The sequence below is a fragment of the Podarcis tiliguerta genome (genome assembly GCF_965153285.1).
Source record: "Podarcis tiliguerta genome assembly, chromosome: 14".
NCBI lineage: Eukaryota > Metazoa > Chordata > Lepidosauria > Squamata > Lacertidae > Podarcis > Podarcis tiliguerta.
The window spans coordinates 51,520,154-51,541,613 of NC_139547.1; the positions used below are offsets into that span (position 1 = coordinate 51,520,154).

Genomic DNA, 21,460 nt, shown 5'->3' on the forward strand with positions numbered 1-21,460 from the left:
ACTGTGCCTCCCTCCTGTACATTTGAACTTGGCGCGCGCGCGCGTTTAACTTTCCTGATGACCGTTTCCTCACTCCCCGACGGAGGTGTGGTCAATCCTGCCTCATGTTCTCCCGCTGGCAGCGCTCCACCTGATCCCGATGCCTGGGACTCCTCCCCCCTACTGCCCTCTGGGGGGGACGCGGGCCCTGATTTCCAACTGCTACTCTCTGAGTCTCCTCTGGCCCCTTCTTCCCGAGGTGTCCCCCTGGGCACTCCCCTTGCCCTGACCATGGGGGCCCCTTTCTGTGAATCCTCCGAGTCACTGGAGAGACTCAGAGACCTCGGACTACTGTCGTCGCTGACATTTCCTTCAGACTCCTCCCCCTCGCTCTCCGTTTCCTCCCTCTCCTGTGACTCTGCTCCTGAACCCCTGACATCCATCCCCCCCTCGAAGCCCCCCCTTCCCCCCTCCCCTTCCTCCTGCTGGGGTGCTGGGCGCTCCGTCGTTGTGGGGGTGAATGGTGGATACAGTTCGTCCCCCGTGGCGTGCATCCAGTTAGATAAATCCGGCTCGTCCTCCGTGTCTTCGCCGACCTCGTTCTCCTCTGCTTCCATCTCCGTGCCGCCATGCTCGAACCCAACGTCCTCCCCCATCACGTCCATGTCCCTCTCACCCTCGTTCCCCTCTGGGTCCGTTGCCTGCCAAGGGCCCCTCAGCCACCTCTCCGCTCCTCGATTGTCCCACCAAAATGAGCGGTCTGAGGCAAACCCCGAGGGCGAGCCCTCTGGTGAACGTGTTTCTAATGCTGGTTCTTCGTCCGAGGTGAATCCCTGGAACGTGCTGGTAGAAAGCGTGGGTGTGAAAAGCCAGTCGTCGAAATACTCGGCTGGCATGGGCCTGTGTGGGAACAAGGCATGAAACTCCTCTTTGAGGAGAGGCTCGTCCAGGGCATAGTCCGGCACCCAACTGTTGGCGCTGGCCGGGGTACCCTCCCTTGCGAGAAAATATTCTACTCCCTCTTCCCCCCATCTCGAGTCCAAAATCTCTGTGACCTGGTTGATGGGTTTCCTTCTTGGCGACTCCCTCCTTGGGGGGATCTCCCTATACTGGTCTGGTGCTGTGCTCTGCGCCTGAAATCGGTGAGGTGCTTTGTAGGGCGTGAGCACCGACCTATGGAATACTGGGTGCATTCTGGATCCCTCCGGAAGTGTCAACCGGAAGGCCACCGGATTGATCTGTGCCTCAACTAGGTAAGGTCCTAGCTGTTTATGTCCGAGTTTCTTCTTAGCTAAGGACCTGGTCGGCACTGCGTGGGCCGCTAACCACACCCAGTCTCCCACCTGTATGTCTTCCCCAACCCTCCTGTGCTTGTCAGCTTGCAGTTTGTATGCGTGCTTTGCAAGCTCTAACTGCCTCCCAAGCTGCTCGTGAACTTCCTGCAATTCCGCCGCCAAGACTTCCGCTGCCTGTGGCTCCCCCTCCCCCAGTCTCTCTAATCCCGGGAAGGTTCTGGGATGCCTCCCGTTGTTGGCGAAGAACGGCGTCACCCCTGTGGACACGTGCTTCGTGTTGTTGTAAGCGAACTCAGCGAGCGGCAGGTAGTCCACCCATGTCGTCGGCTGTTGATTTGCATAGCATCTCAGGTACTGCTGCATGATGGCGTTGACGCGCTCCGCTTGCCCGTTGGTCTGCGGGTGTCTCGCCGACGCTAGGTTGATCTTGACGTTCAGGAAACCCATCAGCTTCTGCCAGAAGCTCGAAATGAACTGGCGCCCCCTGTCGGACAAGATAGACCGTGGCAGTCCGTGCACCCTGAAGACGTGGTCTATGAACAGTTTGGCGGTCTGTTCTGCCGTGGCCACCTTCGCGCACGGAATGAAGTGGGCCATTTTAGTGAACATGTCCACCACCACTAGCACTGCCGTTTTGCCCCTTGAGCTGGGTAAATCCGTGACAAAGTCCAGGGCCACCCTCTCCCACGGTTCGCTCGGGGTCTGTAGTGGTTCGAGCAGTCCTGCCGGAGGTTTGTGCACTGACTTGGCCCTTTGGCAGGTGTCGCACCTCGAGACGTACTCCGCGACTTCCCCTCTCATCTTGGGCCACCAGAAATCTCTGGCAACGAGTTCTGCCGTCTTCTCCTTGCCGAAGTGCCCGGCGGTTGGCGCGTCGTGCAACTGCTGCAGTACTTTCGCACGGAGTTCGTCTCCCGGTACATAGAGTGCTCCTCTGCGGATTAGCAATCCGTCCCGTATTTGGAACTCGTCGTCTTTCGCCGTGCCCTTGCGCACGTCCTCCATCTTGGCTAGTGCGAAGGAGTCCTCCTGCAGTGCTCGACGGACCGCCTCCAGGTCCACGGTTGCGGAAGCGCACGCCCACGCTTTCTGGGCGAAAATGTGCTTGGCCGCTGCTGGCGCCGCTTCTTCGAGGTATTGCGGCTTTCTGGACAGTGCATCTGCCATGATGTTGTTGTCGCCTGGGATGTATTCTATCCTGAAGTCGAAATCCGCAAAGAACTCCGCCCATCTGATGTGCCGCTGGTTCAGGAACCTTGCCGTGCGCCAGTACTCCAGGTTCTTATGATCCGTGCGAACCTGCACTGTGTGTTTGGCCCCGATGAGGAAGTGCCGCCACGCCTTGAATGCTGCATGAATGGCCAGCAACTCCCTGTCCCAGATGGTGTAGTTCTGCTCTGACTTGCTGAGCTTCCTAGAGTAGAAGGCACACGGTCTCCAGTCCCCATGCGGGTCCTCCTGCAACAGTACGGCGCCCACGGCTCTGTCTGAGGCGTCCGTCTCAACTCTCAGCGGTTTGCTGGGATTCACATGCAGTAGTTGCTGCTCGGACGAGAAGAGACGCTTAAGGTTCTGGAAGGACTGCTCCGCCTGCTCCGTCCAGATGAACTTCTTCTTCTTGGAGCTGAGCGTGTCGGTAATGGCCGCTGTCTGCATCGCGAACCCCTTGATGAACTTGCGGTAAAAGTTGGCAAACCCCACAAACCGCTGGACCTCCTTCCGATTTCGCGGGCTCTTCCAATCCAACACTGCGCGAACCTTGGCGCTGTCCATGGCGAGCCCCTTGTCCGACAGCTTGTAGCCCAGGAAATCCACCTCCTTCCTGTCGAACTGGCACTTCTCCAGCTTGGCGTATAGCCGATGCTCCTGCAGTCGCTGCAGAACCTCCTTGACGTCCCCCTCGTGGGTCTCCTCAGATTCTGAGAATATCAGGATGTCGTCCAAGAAGCAGACGCATTTCTTGTAGAGGAGACCCGCCAGGACGTGATGCATGAAGGCTTGAAAACAGTGGGCGCCATTTTGTAAACCGAAGGGCATAACTCTGTATTCATATGTGCCCAGGGGCGTGAACATGGCAGTCTTCCACTCGTCCCCCTCCCGTATGCGAATCAGGTTGTACGCCCCTCGCAGATCCAACTTTGTAAAAACGCGTCCTTTCCTCACCGTAGCAAGCAGGTCATCTATTTTGGGCATTGGAAAGGCTGTGGGCTTGGTCTTTGAATTTAAGAGCCTGAAATCCACTACAAGCCTCTTTTGGGGCGTGTCCTTTTTCTTCACAAAGAATACAGGACTGCCCCCCGCTGCTTTCGACTCCCGGATGAAACCGCGCTTTAAGTTGAGGTCTATGAACTCCTTGAGCTCCTGTAGCTCGTCTTCAGACATGGAATACAGTTTCCCGGCTGGCAGCGTCGCCCCTGGCAGGAGGTCAATCTGGCAGTCATAGGGCCTGTGGGGAGGCAGCTTGTCTGCTTCCTTCTCGCAGAAAACCTCCAAAAACGCTGCGTACTTGTGTGGCACTGCTTGCAGCGTGCTTAATTGTAGCTGCGTGTCTTCCCCTCCTTCTTCCGGGCTAGGAAGAATGCAATGTTCCGCGCAATAGGAGGAACCGAAGGTCAGTTGGCGTTGGTACCACGCCAATGCTGGACTGTGCCTGTGCAGCCAACTCATGCCCAAGACCACCGGCGTGTCCGACAGTTTGGTGACGTTGAAACTGATGACCTCTTGGTGATTTCCAATCCGCATCACCATTGGCTGCGTTTGTTGCACCACCTGCCCCCCTAACAAGTCTCTGCCATCCACCGTGACAACCTTCAGGGGCAGCGTGGCTGGTAGCAGTGGTATATTGTGCTGCTGAATAAAATCCAGTCCTATAAAGTCGGCGTTGCTGCCGGAGTCAATAGTGATCGGCACTTCCAGAGTGCTGCCGCTGGGCAGTTGGAGAGACGCTGTAAGCTGCACCACTGGTTTGGGTGGGAGGGGGTCTGTGGGCTGCAAAAGTGCTGGGGATTGCTTCATGGACTTGTCTGACTGGACCCCAGTGCCTCTTCCTCCAGCCAGACTCTGTCGTTTAACTGTTGCTGTGTTCCCAGTCGAGTTGCTTCTTTGACTGTTGCCGAGGCTGCAGTGTGCTTGTGGAGCCTCTGGGGACACTCTTTCGCCATGTGTTGAGCACTGTCGCAGATGTAGCACTTCCTGTTCCCTCTAGGAGGCTTCGTTTTGACTGCTCCCGGTGTTAGGGCTCTGGTAGCTGACTGAGCCCTGGCACCTCCTAGCTCCATCGGTTCTTCCCCCCCTCCTTGGGGGGGTGTGGATTGCGCACGCGCTGCATCTCTGGGAAAAAGGGGAGGTGCTTTCGCTGGTGTGCGTCCCCAACGCCCTTCATCTCTGTTCCATGGACGTTCTTCCAAACGCACGCCGATTTCCAGCGCCCTCTGAACCACTTGCTGAGTGGTCTTAGGTCTCTCTCCTCTTGCAATCTCATCTTTCACATTTGCATTCAATCCTTCCCAGAAAAGGTCTCTGACTGGAGCAGAATTCTTCTCCCACCCCAGCGCGTGGACTAATGCAAAAAAGCGGGCATGATACTGCCTTACACTGGCTTTGCCTTGTTTGAGACCATGTATGTCTCTTCTGGCAATATCGACGTCTATCTTTGATAAAAAACATGCATCCATCGCTTTAATGAACGCATCCGCGTCTTGGAGCGCCGGATCATTATCTCTCCATAAATTTCTCAGCCACGCTTTGGCTTCCCCATGCAAATGGGATAGGATAAACCCCACTTTTTCTCTTTCATCTCTAAAGTCCTTTTCCAGCAGATTCAGCGCAAAGAGCAAGTCTGCTCGGAAATTAGGGTACTGTGGTAAACTCCCGTCGAAATGCGATACCAGGCTGCCCCCCCTTTTCCCCAGCCCTATGCCCTCTGGTCTGGCTCCCGTTTGCCCTTGTCTAGTAAGCATGTCCAACCTGGCTTGGAGATCCTTGCAGACTGTATCCATTTCTTCTTCCCTTTTTCTGGAGGCACGCACCTCTGCGTTGAGTTGAACCACAGCATTTCGCAGGTCTGTCCATTCCTGTTCTGTAGTCATCTTGTCTGATTCTTGTGAGCTCGCAAAGCACCACTTCTCTCCCCTCGCTACGTCGACTCACGTTGCGAGGTTCTTGGTGGAAAATCTTCTCAGGGGAGGGAGCTTACTGTCAGGGCTGGCTCCTGGTCCCAGCTCACAGAGGACCAACGCTGGCTGGTATTTATGTACAAAAGTCTTTATTGAAGTACAGTTTCCATTTCCACGCCGCAGCGCTCCATCCCTACGTCTAAACTTTAGACCGGCGAAGCTCCCTCTGAGTCCCCGCCCCCTGTACACCAGTTTAAGACTCTAGCTTTACTCCACCTCTTCTTTCTCCTCTGGGTCCTGTTGCCCTCCGGGGTCCCTGTCTCCCTGGATTCCTCTGAGGCTGACGATGACGACCCCCCTGACTCCTCCCGCTCTCTTCTGCGGGCTTTAGGACCTGGCTCTCTTCCCGGGCTGCCCACTGTGCCTCCCTCCTGTACATTTGAACTTGGCGCGCGCGCGCGTTTAACTTTCCTGATGACCGTTTCCTCACTCCCCGACGGAGGTGTGGTCAATCCTGCCTCATGTTCTCCCGCTGGCAGCGCTCCACCTGATCCCGATGCCTGGGACTCCTCCCCCCTACTGCCCTCTGGGGGGGACGCGGGCCCTGATTTCCAACTGCTACTCTCTGAGTCTCCTCTGGCCCCTTCTTCCCGAGGTGTCCCCCTGGGCACTCCCCTTGCCCTGACCATGGGGGCCCCTTTCTGTGAATCCTCCGAGTCACTGGAGAGACTCAGAGACCTCGGACTACTGTCGTCGCTGACATTTCCTTCAGACTCCTCCCCCTCGCTCTCCGTTTCCTCCCTCTCCTGTGACTCTGCTCCTGAACCCCTGACACATACGCTTCAGGTTACAGACTCCACTAACCCAGAAATATTACCTTGGGTTAAGAACTTTGCTTCAGGATGAGAACAGAAATCGTGCTCCGGCAGCGCAGTGGCATCAGCAGGCCCCATTAGCTAAAGTGGTGCTTCAGGTTAAGAACAGTTTCAGGTTAAGTACGGACCTCCGGAACGAATTAAGTACTTAATCACTGTATCCTAAAGATACCATAGCCTCCATTGACTTTCATTTCAAGGAAAATGAACCCTGGGAAAGGGCAGGCACCCCTGAAGTCTTTTGCCACTCGGAGTTTGGAGTGGCGCGCGACAATATTGTGAGTTTGGCCTGCGGAGAACATAGAACTTGGCCACACACTGAATCCTTTTACGTGAGATCAGGGACGTCTTCCATTGACTGGTGACAACAGTGGGAAAGAATCTCAAGTGGATCCCAGTAGGAATCCCTGTCCCTTACACACAGAGCCATGCATGTAGAGGGCATGGATGGTGCCGTTTGCTGAGAGAATCCAAGCAGATGCTTATAATCAACCAGCTGAGCGAGTGTTTGAATGCACTAATAGCTGAATATGCCCTTGTATCAATCCTGTACATGCTTGACTTGACATTATAGTTGAAGGGGAACAGAGCAAGAAATGAAACAGATCGAAACAGTTTGCTCTTGATAGCATGTGTACTTACTCTAATAACTTTATGGACTGGGGTTGGTTTCCTCGTAATGTTTTGTGTTTCCCCTTAAGGCTTTTGTTTTGATTCAGTGCTTACTTTAATTTCTTCTCCAACATTTGCACTCCTCGCGGCTTCCTACACATGACAGTGTCTTTCTCGCCCCGACCCTTGCTTCCTCCAGCCTATTTTATCCCATCTGAATCTTGCTGCGCCTTTTCGTTCTGCTTTCTGCATGTGTACAGAAACTGGAAAAGGTCAGAGCACACCCCTTTGGCACCTCCCTTGGTGTGATCTCTTTTCCAAAGCTTTAAAAATAGTTAAATAAAGTGCTGTAGCATTTGTTAAATTGGGCCTAGATTTCACATTGTGCCTTGTGAGATACACATACCTGGGCAGACTACATAACATTTGCAAAGGGTAAAACTAAATAGATTCAAAATTGAGTCTCTCTCTCTCTCTCTCTTTCTGGTTGCTATACGAGCTGAGCGTAGTTAATGATCTCTGAAGATTGACTCTTTTTAATGTGAATGCCTAGCAGCACCCAGCTGGTACAATGTTCATCTAATGTTCCTGTTAACATGTTGCAGATTCCAAACAGATCAAAGAATGGGATGAATCCTTTCGCTCTTCTCTAGGTCAACTGCCAATTTCTTACATAGAATGTAGAGCTGGTATTTTTAAATACAAGTCATGCTGAAGCAAGAAAATATCCAGGTTTCAGAAGAGGTTTGGGCAGGATCTAAGTTACTTGTGCAATAAATGTGCATTTGTTTAAAATTGGCGCTTATCCCTTTCTTATAGATTGGGTGGGTGGGTGTCAGTTGCTCATTCCAGTTTAGTCCCTGTTCTGAACATTAGTGTTTGCTTGGTCTTGGCCTAAAAGGTGGGGCAGGAATTATATAAATAAATAGCAGCAATTTAAACAAAAGCTATATATGATTATGAGTTTGGGGAAGGTCAGTCTGGATGATATCTTTGCATCCCTTCCAGGCCTGTGATTCTGTATCCAGTAAAGGCTAGAATCTAGTAGAGGAGGCTGCAGAACCTGCCAAACCAGTTAAGATGATGACTTTGCCTGGCCAGTTGAGGGCCCTCATCTGTATCGCAAAGAATGAGCTAGGTTGCAAGAGCTACAACTAAGTGATGCTGCTCTCCAGGAAAGTGGGGGTTAGACATTTCCCTCCACTCTCCTCACCTGTCTGGATGCCACATGATTCTTGTTAAAAGAACAATAGCCAGAGTTGTGTGTCTGTCGTACGTAGAGTGATGCTAGAAGCTGGAGAAGAGGCAATCCTAATGGGGAAGCAAAAATCTGTTTCACCGTTAATGCTGTGGGCCCCTGCATCCTATGCTCAGGTTGCATATATGCATAAATAAAACCATATATCCTAAAGACGCCACAGTCTTCATTGACCTTCGTTCCAAGGAAACCAAACTCTGGGAAAAACACTTGGAGCCCCTGGAGTCTCTAAGCCACTCAGAGATTGGGGTGACGTGTAACAATATAAGGGCAACATTAGAAACATTTTCACTTTTCTTAAGGGTTTTTTAGTTTTTAAAGTTTTTTATTCTATGAGAGCTATGTTGGGGCTTTTGATCTTTTCATAATAATTTGTTTTTGGCCATTAAGGGCAGAGTTGTTTATGCATGTTCGAAAATGAACCATATACCCATCTCTGTTTTGGTTCTGGTTGTTCTCGCCTCGTAACCCTTCCTGGCTCCCACGCGTGGTTCAGGTGCTCTGGCAAAGCAACAACCCACTTTCGGTCCTTGATTTTACAGAGCCAAGTTTGAAAATCTATATTGCTCTTCTAATCTCTCATCTGTGCATTTCCTAGTTCCAAAATGGGCCTCAGCCACTGGGCTTGCTCTCAACTCTTGTCTGCTGCAATTTGAGTATCAATGAAACATGGTCTTCTCCTCTGGCGCCTCTGAAGCAGCAAAGTATATGAGACGTGACTCACAATGACACTTTGACTGGGGAAACAAAAGAAGCATCCATTTTCTCATTCAGCTGCCACAAATTATCCTCTTTCCTCCAGGGTGGTGGTGGGGAAAGACAATGACATATAGGGAGAGGACTGGATATCTGCAAAAGCATCACTAGCCCCACTGCACACAATTACCACCATCTGTATCCCAATTAAGCTACAAAGCCTGCATGAGAATACATAGTATGGATGAAATTGGCTCTACAAAGTACATTCCAAATCCTCTTTTATTACCTCTCGCCTTGCCTCAGTCATCGATGCTACTCTTCAGCAGGAGATGCATGCTGTCCATCCAGCCTTTCCTTTCACCAGCATCCTTCTGCTGTTCTCCATCCATGAAGGATGCTCTCTTGCTTCCACTTTCCCTTTCTTTCATCGCAATTGAAATTTGGCGAATCTCCACACTGCAGCAGAGATATCAAGTTCCACGGAGGGGATGGGTATCAGTTTCATGTTTCTGCAGAACTCTGGAGTTCAAAGGACAGTCAGAGGGCTAGCAGATGTCTGTCACAGTCAAGACCAGCTGCTTCTGTTTGGGGTTTATTTGGCTGCCGTTCTCCATGCTCCCCACCATGTAACTTGATGGAGCATTTAACTGCTCTTGCTATGAGCAAAACCATCCCTGCCATCCCAGATAGAAATTGATTTTGGAGCTCAACAGCTGGACTGGGTTTGTCATGAGCTGCAGAAGAAAGCGAGGCTGGCATGTTGGCAGGTGTTTGCAGAATGAGCTTGAGCAGTTGGTGCATCCTCCAACTAGTAGCCCATGAGGTGTTGTTGGATGCTATGCTGATGCAGATACTTGGACTCATAGAATAGTAGGATTGTAGAGGTGGAAGGGACTCCAAGGGTCATTGAGTCCAACCCTCCCACAAGGTAGGAACCACAGCTATAGAATCCCTGACAGATGGACATCCAACCTCTGTTTAAAAACCTCCAGCTTGCTCCATCTCCCATGTGACAGGGTCCTCCCAGTCTCCTTTTATCCAGACTAAACATAGCTCCTTCAACTATTCCTCCTAAGGCTTAGTTTCCTGACCATTGACCATCTTGGTTGCCCTCCTCTGCATACATCCCAGCTTCTCAATGTCCTCCTTAAACTGGAGAGTCCAGAACAGGACACAGGACTCTCAAGGTATTAAGTCCAGTGAGAACTATTGGAAAGGCTTCTACAGAGGCCGGGTAATTTCTTACCCCTCACCTGTCTCCAGCTATTCTCTCATGCCCCTGGGCATCCTCTCATTGGTGTATAATGCAGCCCGCTCTACCCCCAATATTAAGCCAGTCTGGGTCTGGTAGGTGATTGGAAGATCCCCTGGGATCTTTATATGCACTGCCTTCATCACCATGGTGGAAGAAAGCTTGAGTGCTGAGCAAGCAAATAAAATACCCCCCATACACACACCACTGCCTGCTTCAGCCAGTTTGCTTGATTGTCCCTCAAATTGTGTGATGAGAACTGTGGGTCTTTCTACTGAAAGAACTCTGAAACTTACATTGGGCACCAGAATCTTGTCTGTGTTTAGGGCCTCTTGCCTAGGCACCTGTTATTTGAAGGGCTGCTGAGATCCCCTGCTCAGTCCCTTCTCTGGGGGTTTGAGGTAAAGAGAGGCTGATATATTTCCTCAAGCATCCTTGCCTTGTCAAAATCCGCTCTGTGTGTGTATGTGTCTACTTTTGTTTGGTATTGGTGGCATTTTCACAGCGCATCAATATGCTCGAGGAAGATGAAACTGTTCTCGTATCTCGCTCTTTTAAAGAATGAAATGTGAAACAAATTTCATGGTGGATTATCACTCAGAAGGGCTTTTCCATTCATCACCAAGCCAGTAATTTCCCAGATAATACACTGCATTGGGCGGGCGGTTGGAGGAGGGCGTGTGTGTTCTAAAGCTCAGCTGGTAAACACTAAAAGAAGCAAATTCCATTGTTTTGCATTCAAATAAATAAGTAATTAGGATGTACTAATAGTCTTGGCTCTTTCCCTCTACTGAAAGACTGGGGAAACTAACCTCTCCATGTTCTTCTTGTCATTGTTCTGCGTTCAGGCTATCAAATCGCCTACCGTCTGGCAACCAGCAGCCCAAACAAGTTCACCACCGTTGAAGTTGGCTCCACCGTCAGGCAGTTTGTGGCGACAGATCTCCTCCCTGAGTCAGCATACATCTTCCGAGCGTCTGCCAAGACCCGGCAGGGCTGGGGGGAGCCTCTGGAAGCCACAGTCATCACCACGGAAAAGAGAGGTAATGGCAGCAGCAGCAGCGGGGGGGGGGGGGGGTGCAGTCATGACACTCTGTTTCCTGTTGTTGTCCAATGATCCTCACCAACTCAGGGAACAACCATTGATGTTCCTGCAGGTGATCTCACTGATCAATCTGGGATAGAAGGGTCAAGAGGTTCCAGGAAGTGACCTGGACCTCTGTGGCTCAACCTATTCCATGCACTCCACCTTGGAGGTTTGCCTTTTAGAGGGTCAGCTTATTTGCAAGTAGGCCATGCTGGAGATATACGGCGCCTTTTGTAATAATACCATTTGTTTGCAAACAATCAGTGAGCAGATGGGGATCAAGCCCCCCTTGCAGGCAATATTGACAGCACATAGGACTATAACACGCCAAATGGAGGGGCTGGGAGGGGTACGTACTTCAAATCATATATAGCACCAATTAAGTCCGATGGCCCACCAGTTCCTAACCACGTCTGCTGCCACATCTGCTGCAACCTCCAAGCCCTGTGCGATCCTGGTGAAATGCCCTGAAATTTCGGGCATTTACAACCATCTGCATCTGTCAAGCATCTCTGAATGAGCAGTATCCCGTTCTCTTTAAGCCTATCCATGTGATCATCCCTTTCCTCCCCCCCCCCCTTCCCCAAACAGACACTCTTCCATAGAATAGAAAGGAGAGTACTCTTGTTCTGGAAAGCATCTTTCCCCGCTCTCCTTCCCTGTCCAAGATAAAGCTAATTTAACAAAACTATGCGAGAGACACTGCTGTGTGCCTAATAGCTGCATCACATAATTTCCTTCTCTCTTGTAGCAATAACAATGGGCCCCATTACTGTTAAGCACTTAGGGTTCTCTGAATACAAGAGCCGCTGTATAAAATACAGCCTTCCCCCCTAATGTATGGCCTCGTGTCCTGCCTACATCACACCCTGCTGAGCAATCAGAGAGAAAAGTAGTTAGGTTCCTAAGAACTGGATGGCGTAAAAACACAAATTGACCGTGCATGTACTAAAATTAGGGGGCAACTACGCTCGAGGTTTGCTGTACAGCTATGCATTTAAGTGCAGGGAGGGTACTTGGAAATAAAACTCGTAAGTTTTTACTTCGCACCTCCCCAGCAGTGTCCATATAGAAGCATTTGTGCCCCACTTTTCAGCTAAAAGGGCTCCCAGTAGCTTACTTGCAATAAATTAAAACAAGACAGCCCTGCCCACAGGCTTACCATCTTAAACAAAACGCAACATGCAAGGGGAAAGGGACAGGGAGGGGAGAGGAAGAAAGCAAACTCAGGCACCACTACTTTAATAGTAGCACTTGTAATGACCAGGTGGCACAGAAACAGTTCAGGGGCAGGGGGTGCCTGAGAAAGCAAGGCTGATGAATGAGCCCTGCTTCTCTTCTCTCCCGCGGAGGCAGCTGGGTGGAATAGGTTCTGCCAGGTGACAGCTGAGGGGAGAGTAGGTCTGATGGAGCTGGTCTTTCATTAGAATGGCAAATGGTCTAATATCTAAAGGCATGAGATGAGGAATGAGCCAGGGAGGCACAGTTGACGGAGGATCTCGGAAACAGGTTTGCAGGATAAACCAGCATCTTTCCATACCGTGTGGTGTGGCTCTTGTTTTACTGTCACGTTTGAGCAAAACTGGAAAGGATGTGGGTCACAGTCCTTCCACGCAAAATGGCAGCTCTGCATCCAGTCCCTTTTTCTTCTCTCTGTCATGTTTTGTAAGGTGATGACAACATAAAAGCGTTTATTTCCCCTCCCCTGTTCCATATTCCTGGGTGCTGCTGGGGCTGGGCTGTGCGTGTGATGTGACCACGCCCTGCCCTGTTTTCCCCTTGTGGGGAGAGAATGAGAAACTGGACGTGGGGTTGGTGTTTCTGACGACAACCCTATGATCAGCACCTCACTTTTTCCATCCTAAAATTGGGGTGGAGCACTTGGGAGTTGGACACTCCGAAATTTAAATTTCATTCACATTGGACTGGGAATTGGGCACCTCTGTAATCCTTTAAGCTCCTTTAGGAACCTATGTGTCAATCGGTTATGTAGAAATACAAAGCATGTCCTGAGCTCCTTATAGCCCAGTGCACTTGTTAAGACCAAAGCAGCCCTGGATTTCTATAATCCTATGGATTTCAGTGTTACAGAGATGCCCTTTAGGCTTTCGATGCAGCCTGCCCGGAGTGGAGCTGCGAGATTCTGCATGGCAATCCCTGCTGCTAACAAGAAATCACTTTTTCTCGCCCTGTTTGAAGGAGGGACAATAGAAAGACTTTGTGCCCTTAAAAAAACAACACTGAAGGGGGACTGCAGATCATGAGCTGAGGATACACTTGGCATTCAGGATCTCCCAGCTTCAGTCCCTTTCATGGACTCTCTGCTTGGTGGGGGGTTATTGTTGGCCTCACCTGCCAGAAATAATTGTTCCTGGGATTGTCTAAACTCCTGTGGGCTGGTACCATTTCCTACTAGCAGCTTTGGAGCTTATGGGGCAGTGTGGGAGGTTTTTGAAATCATTACAAAGAAAAGGACTGGAACTTTTGCTTTGCTTGATCTGGAAGTTACAATGAGTGCAGGATGCTGCAGCACGATTGCTGACGGGAGTGAGGCATTATCAGCATATAACACCCGGGCTCAGAGATCTGCTCTGGTTGCTTAATTGCTTCTGGTCCAAATTATATGCATATAAAGTCCTTAACAACCTGGGCCCGTTTACCTACAATATCACCTTTCCCCACCTGTGCCCACTCAACTTCTTTGATCAGTGGAGTTGGCACTTTTACAGGTGCCACATAATACCCCCACATTATTTCAAAGAACTAGATTATTTAGTATGGCAGCACCAGCACTTTGGAACTCCCTGCCGATTGATATCAGACAGGTGCCTTCATGGAATTCTTTTTTTAGACAAGCCTACCCAGAAGTTTAAGGGACGCGGCTGGCGCTGTGGGTTAAACCACAGAACCTAGGACTTGTTGATCAGAAGGTCGGCGGTTCGAATTCCCGCAACAGGGTGAGCTCCCGTTGCTCGGTCCCTGCTCCTGCCAACCTAGCAGTTCGAAAGCACATCAAAAGTGCAAGTAGATAAATAGGTACCGCTCCAGCAGGAAGGTAAACGGCGTTACCATGCGCTGCTCTGGTACGCCAGTAGTGGCTTAGTCATGCTGGCCACATGACCTGGAATCTGTATGCCGGCTCCCTTGGCCAGTAAAGCAAGATGAGCGCCGCAACCCCAGAGTCAATCACGATTGGACCTAATGGTCAGGGGTCCCTTTACCTTTCCCTTACCCAGAAGTTTAGAAAGTTTGCATGCATTTTAATTTATTTTAGTCTGTTCTATCATGGTTTAAACTTTCTGTATGTTTTAAACTGTGGTCAGTTGCAATTTTTATAGCGATAAATTTTATTGTTTTATCATGTTTGCAAACCGCTTTGAGGGTTTTTTTTCCTACCATCAAAGAGTATATAAATTTCATGAGGGAAGGAGAGAGAGAGAATGCAAGATGCAGCCCTGCTCCCTGCTTTAAGGTACACACATGAGAAGAGAGAATCCAACCCCCCTGGGGGACCTGCAAACATTTGCTTCCTCCAAAAGAATAACCCTGAGCACTTAAGTGCCAACCTTTGTATCGCCCTGTAAGGCTCCCGCCATCAGTGCGGAGGACTCTCTGAAGCTGATGGCTTTCTATTCTTCTGGCATCGTCTGCTGATAGAGGGCTGCTGAGAGGTGTTGAGCCATAAAGCAAACGTTCCCAGGGAGGCAGGGCAAGAGAGGAACTCGGGAGACAAACTCTTCTTTGTGGGAAGTGGCTGGAGGTTCCTGAGCTGCTGCAAGTCCCTCTTTGTGGAATCGGGAGCCAATGGGGTGGGATGAAACGAGTTGTTTAGAGGTGAGCCGCCGTGGCTTCGCTGATCAATGCCTGCTTTATTACATGCCACACATTTTAATCAGAATCGATAAGCTCCATGATAAACAATTAAACAATTATTCCTCACTCTATTGAGTTTTTCGGTTGAAATCAATGGGTGCTGCTTTGGAGAGACGGTTGCAGGGTGGGAACGCTCTAGTATGGCGCTCCTTCATCATGTGAGTGGGTTAACCGTTTGCTGCCTCCAGAGATTTCCCAGCTGCTTCTGAGAGGCTGGCTTATTTAACGCTGGCGCTTCAGAGTGATTAAGTGCAGAGACTCAAGAAGAGTCCCTGCCTGCTTCACTCATTGGGCTTGCCCTAAAATGCTGCACGGCGCTGCAGGGATGTTGGCGCATGTGTGTGCAACACAGCCATGTGTGAAGTGTCCATTTTGCTAGGGGAGGCAAATCTCCTCAGCTTAATGCTATCTCTTCCAGGGCAGCGAATGAACTGCCCTCCAGGGATCCTGCAGGACTCCTATACAGTGGAGTAGGAAGGGGGTGCTGTGGGGAAGTCCGCCCTGGGTGCCACCACTGAAGGGGGGGGAGTGACAAACTGGGGAAAAAGTAAGTACAGTCATACCTCTTGTTACATTTGCTTCAGGTTAAATCTTTTCAGGTTGTGTCCCGTGGCAACCCAGAAGTACCGGAAAGGGTTACTTCTGAGTTTCGCCGCTTGCGCATGCGCATATGCTCAAAATGATGTTATGCGCAGAAACAGCGAATCGCGACCCATGCACGCACAGATGCGCAGACACGGGTTGCATTCTGCTCATGTTGCAAACGGGGCTCCGGAACAGATCTTGTTCGCAACCAGAGGTACCACTGCATTTTAAAAATAAACTTATTGGAACTCCTCTCCGAGAAGTGGGTGGGGCTTCCCAGGTCCCGCATGCCACCCTCCTTCCCTTGGGACCTTCACCCCACCCCCAACCCAGCTGGCCAATCAGCTGCGGGCAGGGCGAAGGCAAGGAAACAGCTGATGCTGCCAAGGCTGACTTCCTGATGCTGCCGAGGCTGACGTCCTTAGCCCCCCGCCAGCAGCGGTTCGGTTTTTTGGGCTGTGGTGGCAGCCTGCCAAGGAAACAGCGGCCCGTGCATGGAGGCCAAGGCTACAGTGGCCGCCAACAATGGTTGGGTTCCGGGGAGTGCAGGCACCGCGGACGACCTCCTGGGCCGCTAAGCCAAAGCTGCTTATGCTCACAATGTTCAGTAAATAAACCAGAAAATAACACTTGCGACTGTATCTTATTTTTCCTTCTTTTAATAATTTGAATGTGGGGGGGGGGTGACAAGAAATTTTCTGCACCGGGTACCACCTGACCTTGCTACACCTCTGCTCCCATCGTTCCTGACCATTGGCCATGCTGGCTAGGACTGAGGGGAGCAGTTCAAGAGCACGGCATTGACTCCCCAGGGTTTACTCAGAGGGCTGTGGCTCCTTGCTGTCTTGGGCAAATCTGCTCTTTGGAGTTGCCTGGGAACAAACAAGGGATGTTGCAGATAATCCTAAAGAGGAGTTCATAAAAATGCCCTGTTTGATTACTTGAACATTTCTTTTCTGCCAGGCCTTTGGCTTTAAATTATCTGTGGCCTCCTTGAGTGGGTGGGATGCTTTAACCCTGCCCTTTAAAAATATGAATGTGTTTTAGATTTTCCCTTTTTAATAAGATATTTTTGTTGAATTTTATCCATATAACCCAAATAACAGAATAGAACTTCATGAGTCAAACACACAAAAACTGAACTGAACTGAACCAAGGCTGGCATGGGATGTTATATTCAGAAGAAGAAATAATAGCTCACATTCTTAGAACACGAGGGGGGAATGGTGTTAGGGCTGGAATAATGTTGTGATTGGTATAAAAACAGAATGAACATGGTACGGAGAAAAGTTATATTGATCCAGGCTTTCTGTTAGCTGAATCTGGCCTTTTGCAAGTGTGGGCGTCTGTTCCTTCCTCTCCATCTCACCTGCGTCACCTTTGGCAAACTGGGGCATCACCTCAGCGCTTGCAGAAAACACATTGAACTTGGCAGGGTGTAGGATCTAAGTGCTAGACTGGAGCATGACGCCCGTGACGACTGGGGGAGGGAGGGAGAATTGGAACAGAGGGCAAGAACCTGGGTGGAAGTATCTAGGCAGGCTGGAAAATTGGAGCAGAGTTCAATAAGGAAATTTCAGTCTCATGCAGCCTCTGTTCAAGCCATGGCTATGGGCTTTCTCAGGCAAAGTTCTCCACCACCATTTCATCTCAGCCTTACATTGATTCTACCTGTGGAAACCACAGGTGTTCTCTCACCTTGGTGACCCTTGTGAAGCCTCCTTTTTGCTTTCACTTTCCTCAAGGCCCAGAGAAGCAAGGGCTGTTCAACAGGGAACAGAATTGCCTCTTTCAGCATTTTTTAAAAATCATTTTTATTTGATTTTGCAAATACAAGGTTATCAAAATCCAAATATAAATCCATATACAGAGATTCCTCTGAATCTCACAACTTCCCTCCACCCCCTCCATGGGGGTCCCATTTTGAACATTTACAACTGCATATTCCTCCATATAACTTTTATATCAGTCCATAATGTCCATGGTATTTGTTAAACTACAAGTGGAATCAAAATCCTGCCAATGTTTCCATCTGCTTACAGTGGTCTCCTAAATAACTTATAAATTTTCCCCATTCTTTTATAAAGTTTTTGTCCTCTTGGTTTCTGAGTTTTCCAGTCAGTTTTGCCATTTTGGCATAGTCCCATCAGCTTGGTTTGCCATTTCTCTCTTGTCTTCTTCCCACCTCTGTGCTAGTAGCATCCGTGTAGCTGTTATTCCATACATAAAAAGTATTTTCTGCTCCTTTGGAATGTTGGTGCCTCTAATTCCTAATAAAAAAGCTTCTGTTTTTTATTTAACAAAGGTTGTTTTAAACATTTTTTTCACTTCGCTATACATCATCTCCAAAGCTTTCATTACCATACAAATCCGCCACATATGATAAAAGGTACCTTCTTTTTCTTTACATTTCCAGCAGATATTTGTACTTAGAATCATAGAATCATAGAATCATAGAGTTGGAAGAGACCACAAGGGTCATCGAGTCCAACCCCCTGCCAAGCAGGAAACACCATCAGAGCACTCCTGACATATGGTTGTCAAGCCTCTGCTTAAAGACCTCCAAAGAAGGAGACTCCACCACACTCCTTGGCAGCAAATTCCACTGTCGAACAGCTCTTACTGTCAGGAAGTTCTTCCTAATGTTTAGGTGGAATCTTCTTTCTTGTAGTTTGGATCCATTGCTCCGTGTCCGCTTCTCTGGAGCAGCAGAAAACAACCTTTCTCCCTCCTCTATGAGACATCCTTTTATATATTTGAACATGGCTATCATATCCCCCCTTAACCTCCTCTTCTCCAGGCTAAACATGCCCAGCTCCCTTAGCCGATACTCATAAGGCATTGTTTCCAGGCCTTTGACCATTTTGGTTGCCCTCCTCTGTACACGTTCTAGTTTGTCAGTGTCCTTCTTGAACTGTGGTGCCCAGAACTGGACACAGTACTCCAGGTGAGGTCTGACCAGAGCAGAATACAGTGGCACTATAACTTCCCTTGATCTAGATGCTATACTCCTATTGATGCAGCCCAGAATTGCATTGGCTTTTTTAGCTGCCGCGTCACACTGTTGGCTCATGTTAAGTTTGTGGTCAAGACTCCTAGATCCTAGATCCTTTTCACATGTACTGCTCTCAAGCCAGGTGTCACCCATCTTGTATTTGTGCCTCTCGTTTTTTTTGCCCAAGTGCAATACTTTACATTTCTCCCTGTTAAAATTCATCTTGTTTGTTTTGGCCCAGTTTTCTAATCTGTCAAGGTCGTTTTGAAGTGTGATCCTGTCTTCTGGGGTGTTAGCCACCCCTCCCAGTTTGGTGTCATCTGCAAATTTGATCAGGATGCCCTTGAGTCCATCATCCAAGTCGTTGATAAAGATGTTGAATAAGACCGGGCCCAAGACAGAACCCTGTGGCACCCCACTAGTCACTCTTCTCCAGGATGAAGAGGAACCATTGATGAGCACCCTTTGGGTCCGGTCAGTCAGCCAGTTACAAATCCACTGAGTGGTAGCATAGTCAAGACCGCATTTTACCAGCTTCTTTACAAGAATATCATGGGGCACCTTGTCAAATGCCTTGCTGAAATCAAGGTAGACTACATCCACTGCGTTCCCTTCATCTACCAGGCTTGTAATTCTGTCAAAAAATGAGATCAGGTTAGTCTGACATGACTTATTTTTCAGAAATCCATGCTGACTATTGGTGATCACAGCATTCCTTTCGAGGTGCTCACAGATTGTTTGCTTAATGATCTGCTCCAGAATCTTCCCTGGTATTGATGTTAGACTGACTGGGCGGTAATTATTTGGGTCCTCTCTTTTCCCCTTTTTGAAAATAGGGACAACATTTGCCCTCCTCCAGTCTGCCGGGACTTCGCCTGTTCTCCAGGAATTCTCAAAGATGACTGCCAGTGGTTCTGAGATCACATCTGCCAGTTCTTTTAATACTCTTGGATGCAGTTCATCTGGCCCTGGAGACTTGAATACATCTAAACTAGCCAAGTATTCTTGTACTATCTCCTTAGTTATTCTGGGCTGTGTTTCCTCTGCTGAATCATTTCCTCCAAATTCTTCAGGTCGGGCATTGTTTTCTTTATCGGAGAAGACTGAGGCAAAGAAGGCATTGAGGAGTTCAGCCCTTTCTGTGTCCCCTGTTTGCATTTCACCATCTTCTCCTCTGAGTGACCCCACTGTTTCTTTGTTCTTCCTTTTGCTACGAACATACCCATAGAAGCCTTTTTTGTTGCTTTTAACCTCTCTAGCAAGCCTGAGTTCATTCTGTGCTTTAGCTTTTCTGACTTTGTGTCTACACGTGCTGGCTATTTGTTTGAATTCCTCTTTGGTGGTTTCCCCCCTTTTCCATTTTTTGTACACATCCTTTTTTAATCTTAACTCAGTTAAAAGTTCTTTAGATAGCCACCCTGGCTTCTTTAGGCACCTTCCATGTTTCCGTCTCATTGGTATTGCCTGAAGTTGTGCTTTTACTATCTCCCTCTTAACAAACTCCCAGCCATCATGAACTCCCTTTCCTTTTAGTATTACTGTCCATGGGATCTCACCCAGCACTTCCCTAAGTTTTATGAAGTCGGCTTTCTTAAAGTCAAGAAATTGAGTCCTAGTATGCTTATCTGCTCCTTTCCGTTGTATAGTACATTTTTTGCTAACTTACTGGGAGTCAGATACCACCGATACATCATTTTCATATATTTTTCTTTCAGTGTACAACATGCCGTATTGCCTCTTTTAGCATTGATGCAACAACATTTTAATGTATTTTTAATCTTTGTTGGAAGCCACCCAGAGTGGATGGGGAGACACAGCCAGATGGGCGGGGTACAAATTATAGATGATTATTATTATATTGTTAACATATGGAAGAGCAAGTTGGGCTCAGTGTCTCTGCATTTGGGGATCTTCTGTTTATTGCCTACCATCTTATTTTTTTCCTAAGAATAACAATATTTATATTTCATTCCAGAACGACCGGCTCCTCCCAGTGACCTGAAAGTCCCCCAGTCCGAAGTAACGTCCCGAAGTTTGCAGCTACATTGGGTTCCTGGGAGCGATGGGTCTTCTCCGGTGCGCTACTTTACGGTGCAAACTAAGGAGCTTCCCGGCGGCGAGTGGCAAACCTACTCTTCATCCATCAGCCATGAAGCTACCTCCTGCGCAATTGACAGGTACCACAGAGAAACTCACAGCCAGAAATGGCAGGAGACACAGCACACCTTGACCGCAGGTAGCACATTCTGACCTCGGAGGCCCAGAGAGACTCCTCCATCATTGTAGGAAGGGGGTCAATGGCATTGCTTCAGAATCTGAGGAACATTCAGCACACATGGCTTCCCCCAAAGAATCCTGGTAACTGTAGTTTGCTATTGGTGCTGCAAATGATAGCTTTGTGATGAACTTCAGTTCCTATGATTCTTTCAAGGAAGTCATGTGCCTTGAATATACACATGTATGGTGTGGAACTGTCCATACTTGAAGACCTGACTTGCAAAGAGAGGATCAAGTGGCAACCCTCCATCTAGTTGCTCTAATGCAGGCCTGCTAAAGTGAATGCAGTGGTTCTGAGAGTGAATAGGTTTTGGGTTGTGGCTCTGGGAACTCATCCAGAATAAAGTAATAGGTTATTGATTACGTTTGTACATATGGTTCTAGTCCTGGCACAAATCTGCAGTCCTGTGCCCCTCTTCCAACTCCACCTTGAAATCCCAGGTGCCCTTGAATGGTTTACAAGGACCCTGAGATGGGTGGGTGTGATGGATGGCTTTAGGGTTGGGCAAATTCATGTAGGAGAGACTGGGCACACTGGGTATTCTCTGCCTCAAGGGT

General features: G+C 49.1%; 1 protein-coding gene across 7 annotated transcripts in view; it reads left to right on the forward strand.

Moving 5' to 3' along the window:
- The window catches only part of SDK1 (sidekick cell adhesion molecule 1), a 586,517-nt gene that overhangs the window by 488,661 nt on the left and 76,396 nt on the right, over positions 1–21,460 (forward strand). For all 7 annotated transcript variants that reach the window (XM_083413291.1, XM_083413295.1, XM_083413296.1 and 4 more), the window contains exons 30-31: positions 10,934–11,128; positions 20,601–20,802. In XM_083413291.1, coding sequence (XP_083269417.1) covers positions 10,934–11,128; positions 20,601–20,802 — 397 coding nt within the window. The remainder of the gene's footprint in view (positions 1–10,933; positions 11,129–20,600; positions 20,803–21,460) is intronic.